This window comes from Geospiza fortis, unplaced genomic scaffold (genome assembly GCF_000277835.1).
Source record: "Geospiza fortis unplaced genomic scaffold, GeoFor_1.0 scaffold353, whole genome shotgun sequence".
NCBI classification, from domain to species: domain Eukaryota; kingdom Metazoa; phylum Chordata; class Aves; order Passeriformes; family Thraupidae; genus Geospiza; species Geospiza fortis.
In genome coordinates this window covers 148,884-157,174 of record NW_005054473.1, presented here as the reverse complement: position 1 = coordinate 157,174, position 8,291 = coordinate 148,884, and the positions used below count along the sequence as shown (strand labels likewise).

The 8,291-nt window shown below is 47.8% G+C and overlaps 1 protein-coding gene across 1 annotated transcript in view; it reads left to right on the top strand.

Moving 5' to 3' along the window:
• The first annotated feature begins 2,062 nt into the window (after positions 1-2,062).
• Positions 2,063-8,291, top strand: part of UBR4 (ubiquitin protein ligase E3 component n-recognin 4) — an 84,923-nt gene continuing 78,694 nt past the window's right edge. The window contains 13 exon segments of the mRNA XM_031062929.1: positions 2,063-2,156; positions 3,000-3,103; positions 3,748-3,877; positions 3,982-4,121; positions 4,500-4,602; positions 5,140-5,281; positions 5,361-5,485; positions 6,176-6,300; positions 6,520-6,579; positions 6,707-6,897; positions 7,133-7,232; positions 7,350-7,487; positions 7,968-8,085. Coding sequence (XP_030918789.1) covers positions 3,829-3,877; positions 3,982-4,121; positions 4,500-4,602; positions 5,140-5,281; positions 5,361-5,485; positions 6,176-6,300; positions 6,520-6,579; positions 6,707-6,897; positions 7,133-7,232; positions 7,350-7,487; positions 7,968-8,085 — 1,291 coding nt within the window. The 5' untranslated portion in view covers positions 2,063-2,156; positions 3,000-3,103; positions 3,748-3,828.

Genomic DNA, 8,291 nt, shown 5'->3' with positions numbered 1-8,291 from the left:
GGGGGTGGGGCTGTCAGGGCTGGGGCCAAGCTGTGTGTGGGGCTGGGGTCAGGCTGTGTGTGGGGCTGTCAGGGCTGGGGCCAGGCTGTGTGTGGGGCTGGCGGGGTGCTGTGTGTGGGGCTGTCGGGGCTGGGGCCAGGCTGTGTGTGGGGCTGTCAGGGCTGGGGCCAGGCCGTGTATGGGGCTATCAGGATTGGGGTCAGGCTGTGTGTGGGGCTGCTCAGGACTGGGGAGCAGAGCTGAGGCAGGAGCTGGGGTTTGGTGCTGATTAACGTGTACAATGACACTGAGACTTCTCCCAGCCTGAGCAGTGAGCTTCCCTGGGAAGCAAAACCCCTCTAAGCAATAAAGCACAGTCCAGAGGCTGAAAAGTCATTATTAAAGCTCTCTGTGTGCTCAGAATAACGCTCCAGCACATCCCAGATTGAGCTGTTATCTTCTGTCCGTGGTTATTTGCAAGGATTGATGATGGCTTGACTGCTGCCTTCCACTTTGCATTATCATAACATCCACAGTGTCTTTAAGTCAAACTCAAACCTCCCATTGCCCAATCCCTATCTGGTGCTGCATTCTGCACCTCTGTGTTCTTTACACCCTCTGGGCACTGTGTGGTGCACAGCTTGACCTATGCAGTAATTTAGGAGCTGTCAGCCTCTCCTGTACTCTGTTATTCCCAAATTGTTCTCATTTGTTCTCCTAACAATGCTTACATACATCTACTGCTGCTGGCTTGGAGTTGGGCCTGAGAGGAGGGTGAGCAGAATGAGTGTGTGAAAAGGAGAGAGCACAGGCTGCTTTGCATGTTCAGTCCCTGGGCTCCTTCCTCACCAGAGCAGTTCTGGCAGGGAGGGTGAACTGGGCCTGAGGTGTTGGAGCTCAGTCGTGTGACACTGTTGAATCTATTCCAGTAAAGCCTCTCTTCATTTTCTATTTTTCTATTTGTACTTCAGCTTTTTAGGCAGACTAAATAAAACCTCAGACCTAGGAAATCAAGCTACAAAGCTGACAAGTATTTATTTCTGCTCGTGTTTGTGGAGAAATGGTTCTGTTCCAGAGTTGTTTCTCTTCTAGCTGCACCTCCTGTTACAGCTGGAAATGATGGTTTAGGGTGCAAGAAGGAAAGGTGACTGGGCATAAACTGGGCTATGTTCAGGTCAGCAGGGAATGGTGAAATCGTGGCTGGAGCTGGGTACAGCCTGTGCCAGGGGCTGCTGCCCTCTGCTGCCCACCTGCCCTCCAGGAATCACCTCTGGCCAGAGCTGGAGAAGCCTGGCTGGGTTTGGAGAGGCAGAGTGAAGCTGAGTCTGTTCTTCCAGCTTGTTTGTTTCACTGCATGAAAACGTGAAAGAAAGTAAATTGGTTGATTAGGAGGCAGATATGCACATCCCTTAGTCTTGTCACAGGGAAAACAATAGCAAAATGTAGGTGAGGAGGCAGAGCAGTTTGTGTTCTCCGTGTGTGTGCATCTGGGATATGGTGGGACCCCTTTAAGGTGTCACCTCTGCCATAGAAGGCTGATCTCTGAGGGCAGTGAGTGTAGCTGGGAAGCCTCAGGGACTCTGCCTTACCTGCCCAGACCCCCCCAGGTGGTCCCAGGTGCTGTGCCTGTGTGTGCTGTGGTTCTGCTTTGATCCCTCTGATCTGCAGCCCTGCACAGGCTCCAGTTGGTGCCGTGCCGGGAAGGGAATGCCCGTGCTCCAGGCCTGGCAAATCCTGCCAGCCTCGGCAGAACACACAGTCCAGGCTCTCTGGGCAGCTGAGTTTAGAACAACTTAAAGGTTAATGAGCCTCTGGCAGGGAGTGTGGCTGGTAGAGCCTGACCTGTGATGCTGTGGAGGAGAAACACTGGCAGCACAATATTTCCTTGCAGTTCCTGCGTGGGCAGTGGTGCTGATGCCATGATGTGGCTGCTGCTGGAGGACTCAGCCCTGAGGACACGAGGGTTGTGTTCCCAGAGCTGTCACCTTGCCCTGCCCCTGTCATGGGGCACATTGGGGTGCTGGGTGGTGCTGCTGCTGTGCTGGGTCTGGCTGACCTCTGTGCCCTTCTCCCTTGCAGTGAATCTGAGATCCTGCACCACGACAAGCAGTACGAGCCTTTCTACTCCTCCTTCGTTGCACTTTCCACACACTACATCACTACTGTGTGTGGCCTCAGTAAGTGTTCCTTTGCTTCTCTTGCTCCTGTGTAATGCCTGGATGCAGTAAATCAGAATTGTTGATTTTTGTATTTGTTTTTTGCCCTCTTGCTGAATGAGACTTTAGGGCCAGCATTGGTGGCTTTTGTACCATGAAATGTCAGCTCTGATGGAGAGGGCAGCTTGTTGATGGGAGTGTTTGGCCACCAACTCCTGGACAGTATTGCCTTTTTGGCTGCTTATTCACTGACCTGATTGAATTTTTGGTCAAGTGTTTAAATTAGTGTTCAGGATTTTTAGATTATCCTTCAGCAGTTAGAACACTGCCATCCCTGGAAATGTCCAGGGCCTGGGGGGATGGGGCTTGGAGCAACCTGATCAAGTGGAAGGTGCCCCTGGCCATGGCAGGGGGTGGGACAGAATGGGATTTAAGGTCCCTTCCAGCACAAACCAGTCAGGGCTTCTGTAGTTACATTACTGTGTTGGAGTTCATGATCAAAACATTGTGACTCAAAATATTTTCTGTTATTTTGGCTGACAATTTAGCAATTTCAACAAAAAAATGGGCTTTGTGAACTTGTTTCATGTTCTTCAGAGCTTCTGTCAGCATTAAATAATGTTGCTGGGGAAACTGCTTTATCTGTTTGCATTCCCCTGTCTGGCAGAAGGAATTATCCTCACTTTGCTGACATTTCTTGGGTTACATTGTAATGAGGCTGAGTTTATATTGCATCTGTGTTAGGCAGGAGAGATTGAGTGTGTACCCACACTGCAGAGCATCCTGCTTTATTGACACCATTAGGAGCTTATTACACTGGGCTATTTAAAACTTACTGTGAGTACAAGGATGTGCTTTTTTCAGTACCCAGGAACCAGTTGCAGTCAGTGGCAGGTGCCTGTAAAGTCCTGATTGAATTCTCCCTGCTGCGGCTTGAGAACCCGGACGAAGCATGTGCTGTTTCACAGGTGAGACAGGGTTGGGCCTCCTGGGCCAGCCTCAGTGGGAGATGGACTTTGGGCTCCAATTCTGAAATACCTGCTCTGGTGTTGAATGCATAAAGCAAAATTAATGAAACTCTTAAAAGAAGGTGTACACTTTGGTAGACTCTGATTCCTGCCCCTTTGCATTCTATAGTCAGAATCAAAGCTGGCTCACAGCTCAAAATAAAGGTGACCTGAAACCTTGGTTAATTCAGTTTGTTTCCTGCACTCTGGTTTGGTTTTGTGCAACAGCCTGGGTCACAGCTATCTGTTGAGTTTTTAAAGATGTTTTCCTGCCTGCTTGTATTTCTGTCTTGTGGGAAAGCTTAAATATATTTGAAAGAGGGAAGGCCAGTGAGGAGTGTTCCTGTAATGTCGTGTGTCTCAGCAGAGACAGCTTTTCCAGGTGTTTTCCATGGGAAGCACAGGCAGTGTCAGTGACCTGGATTACCTGCAGTCAGGGATGTGTCTCCATCCCTGGGGGAGATCAGAGTGGCTCAGAGCTGTTGCAGTGGCCTCACCAGCTGAAGTTGCATTACTCTTAATCCATCTGCTTAGAGTAAATGATATGGAGGAGGGATTGGAATTGAGAGAGTTTAAATGGTCCTTGATGTCTCTGTTTTCTGTAGAAACACCTCATTCTGCTGATCAAGGGGCTGTGCACGGGCTGCAGCCGCCTGGACCGCACAGAAATCATCACCTTCACAGCGATGATGAAATCAGCCAAGCTGCCTCAGACTGTCAAAACCCTCTCTGATGGTAGGGAGGGGCTTCAGCTGTGTGTGTTTCACTGCAGCACTGGAGTTGGGCACAGAGAATCTGAGGTTTGCTGTCTGAAATGGGGGTTGTTGTTTTCCCTGCAGTTGAGGACCAGAAGGAATTGGCCTCCCCGGTGAGCCCAGAGCTGAGACAGAAGGAAGTGCAGATGAACTTCCTCAACCAATTGACATCAGTCTTTAATCCCAGAGTCTCGTCATCACCATCAATCACAACAGAGACACAGGTAAAAAAACCTCTAAAACAGAAACAGTCTGAATTTCAACATTATTAACACAGTGCAGGGATGGATAGAGGGCTGTAAGTGGTACTTTTTGATACAGGTGTAAAGAGAACCTTCCTTAAGTACCTAAAGCCTGCTTGCATGGGATAAATGGCAAAGAACCAAATACTGTTTGTGCTGCATTGGCAATACTGGATTTGTTTCCTCATGGAATGCAGCATTCAGTGACATCCATGGCTGTTTGGAGTTGTGCTGCTGATACACCTTGCTTCTGTATCAGAGACTTAGAGAAATACTTAAGAGAAATTAAGATTACTTATTTAGAAAAATGCTGTGTATTTTTAGTGCTTCCATAATATATTTAGTATGTGCTTGCTTTAGGTGGAAGGAGAGAGTGAGGATCAAGCTGCCACAGATCAAACCTCTGCAACAAAGACCAAGAGCATATTCATTGCTCAGAATGTGGCCAGCCTGCAAGAACTTGGTGAGAATCAGCTTTCTAGCTTGGGGCTAAAAAAGTACTGGAAAAATGTCTCTCCAGTGTTACATCTCACAGCTCTGAGTGGGAAGAAACTCTCTGACCTAAAGGCTTCCCTGAGTTACCTGGTCAATCACCAAGGGAGATTGAGGCTGGAATGGAGTTTTTATTGCAGAGATGAGCTCAGTGTACTTGTGTTTGGAGGGGTAAATTAGGTGGACAGTATGAAATACCTCTCATGGGATGGATTGTTGAGTAGATGTGGATTAGAATCACAGGATTGTTAGTGTTGGAAGAGATCTTTGGGATCCTCAAGTCCCACCAGCTGCACCTGGTGTGTTCTGTAACATGGACACAGAGCTTGGTGACCCCCGTTTACAAGTGTGGGCTGCACACTTCAGCAACAGCTGTTGTAAAGCACTCTTTATCCTGTTGCCTCACCTCCGGTGGCATTTTCTCACCACCAAGAGCAATTAAGTCAGGGACTGAGGGCCGTTAGGGCTGACTGAAGCAGTGACACAGCCCCGCTGCTGTGCTTGGCAGGTGGCTCCGAGAAGCTGCTGCGCGTGTGCCTGAACCTGCCCTACTTCCTGCGCTACATCAACCGCTTCCAGGACGCCGTGTCCGCCAACTCCTTCTTCATCATGCCGGCCACCGTGGCCGACGCCACGGCCGTGCGCAACGGGTCAGTGCCACCCTGCCTGGGCTGGCCCCAGGGGAGCTCACTGTGTCTGCCCAGGGCTCACCCTGTGTCCTGCCCACAGGTTCCACTCGCTGGTGATCGATGTCACCATGGCTCTGGATACGCTGTCCCTGCCCGTGCTGGAACCCCTGACACCCACACGTCTTCAGGATGTGACTGTTCTTGCTCTTAGCTGTCTCTATGCAGGTGAGTGGATCTCCAGTAGTTTTTTGGAACTTTTGGCTGTGCTTTGTTACCTGCATGTTTGAGGCTCAGCCCACAAGTAGTCTGTATTCCTCATGAATTTGAAGCTCTGCAGCACACTGTGGTGATTGGGTTAATATTGAAGCTGTGACTGATATGTTCTGCCACTGTTTCTGTCAGTATCTAAGAAATGACTGAAAGAATGACTGTTCCTGTCAGTATCTAAGAAAGACTGACTCAACATTTTCTTAACAGCCTGTAATTTCTGCTCTTTCTTATTATATTCAGAGCATAATACATTTTTACTTTAGGCTTCAGCTTAATTTGTCATAGCCCCAAATCAGCCTTGTTTCCCAGGAGTGGTTTAAGCACACCAGAATCCTGAGTGTTTAATTGGTATGGGGGAGACTCAAGCTGTGGCACTTAAGTCTAACAATTATCTTAAAAATGGTATTGAATTACATGGTAAAACATTACCTCCTTTAACTGCTCCCATGTGTTTCTATAGGGGAAGACTTCAGTCTTTTGAGGGTACTAAAGATTTTTTAATCTTTCACTGTAATACTGAGCATTCCCTGCTCCATCAGGTTGATAGACACGTTTGATACCACATGTCTTAATGTGCTGAATAGGAACATTTTGTCCCAAGACTGGCTCTTCCTAAGAGTGTCCCCTGCACTTGTTTTCCCTGAGGTGTGAGTGTGGCCACCTGCATGGCCATCCTGCATGTGGGCAGCACCCAGCAGGTACGAACCGGGTCAACGAGCTCCAAAGAAGAAGATTATGAAAACGATGCTGCTACTATTGTACAGAAATGTGTAAGTAAACCACAGGGTGTTCATTGTTTTCCTCCTCAGCAAGTGAAGAGCACAGAATTTGTGTTTATTAGCATTGCAATCACAACTACGATTTTGGGACGTAGCCATTGCTGGTAAAGGAGTTAAAGGGATAGAGGGTAAAATACAATTGCATTTTGAATTTTTATTTTTGTTGCTGTCTGACGGGGTGCCTTACTATAGTTTTGGCTTTATTTGTAGCTTGAAATCTATGAAATGATTGGACAAGCCATCAGCAATTCACGCCGTGCAGGGGGGGAGGTAAGATTTCCATCTCAGTAATTTTTTCACCCTTTTTGTGCTGGTGTACTTTGGCATTTGGATTGACGGTGTTTTGTCTTTTTGGTGCTTTTTTCTCCCCACTTCCCCATGACTTTGGGCACGATAGCATTATCAGAACTTCCAGCTGCTCGGGGCTTGGTGTTTGCTGAACAGCCTCTTCCTCATCTTGAACCTCAGCCCCACGGCCTTGGCTGATAAGGGGAAGGAGAAGGATCCCTTGGCTGCTCTTCGCGTCAGAGACATCATTGCTCGCACTAAGGAGGGCGTGGGGTCTCCCAAGCTGGGACCTGGCAAAGGGTGAGTGACACCCCTGCGGGGAGCACTGGCCAGGGGTCTGACCAGCCCCAGCAAGCAGCTACTGCAGGGTCTTGTTGGTCTCGTGAGATTTTATCTCCATTTGCAATTCAAGTCCCGAGTGTTGGAAGGAAGAGAAGTTGTTGTCTCCAGTTTAATAAAGCAGTCACTTTATTGAATATTTATTAATTTATTATTTTCCCCCTGAAATGACATTCTGTTCTTTCTGTTTCTGCAGGCATCAAGGGTTTGGGGTGCTGTCAGTGGTGCTGGCAAATCATGCCATCAAATTGCTGTCATCTCTTTTCCAAGATCTGCAGGTGGAGGCGTTGCACAAGGTATGCAGGTAGCACAGACATTGTCCTGAGACATTCTGCCTTCTCCACTGATGCACACTTGGAGTTCTCCTACCAATTTCTTTTTCTTTCAATTCAATTTGGAATTCTGTCCTCCAGGGCTGGGAGAGTGATGGCCCTCCAGCAGTGCTGGATATCATGGCTCAGAGCACGTCCATCCAGAGGATCCAGCGGCTCATAGACTCTGTGCCACTCACTAATCTGCTGCTGACTCTGCTCTCCACTTCCTACAGAAAGGTAGGAACTGGCACACAGCTAGAGAACTTCTGGAGCTGAGCCACTCCAGATGGTCAGCACTTAACAAACTGGGGCTGTGCTGAGAATGTACAATTCTTCTTTCAGAAGTCGTCAGCCAGGGCCTTTCTCTTTCCTCTTTTCAGAAATGTAAATTTGACAAACTTATGCTAATGGAAATGCACTTCTTTGTAAGTTCAGTGGTAGTGGTGATTTTAGTAGGAAGATGGAAAGGCTGCATTGGTAGCAGATGATTTTGTATTGGAACTATTACTTCAAGTGTTGCTTACAAGCTTGGCGTAGATTGTTTATTTTCAGCCATCCTGTGTATTTTTTAGTACAACTTAAACCTTGAAAAACTGTTAATAAACTAGTTGAGACAAATTTGCTAGAAGTCAATTAAAAGGCATGAGGAAGTTATTCTTATTTTCAAATGATTATGTTTTATAATCCCAGAATTTTCCTGGTTGTGCTGTTCTTTAGGCCTGTGTCCTGCAGCGCCAGAGGAAGGGCTCCATGAGCAGTGATGCCAGTGCCTCCACTGACTCCAACACTTACTATGAGGATGACTTCAGCAGCACAGAGGAGGACAGCAGCCAAGGTAGGAGAGTTTGCAGCAGCTCAGGATTTTACACTGCTTTTCACATTTAATGGAAACCTGGCTACTGTGCTGTTGCCTTCTCAGACTATGACTTGTAACACTGAGAATACAGAGCAGTTTGTAGGGTCTGTGTGGCAGAAGTAGTGCTGACTGCACTCTTTTGTGTAAACTGAAGCCTGAGTGGCTGGGATTTGACAGTATTTGCT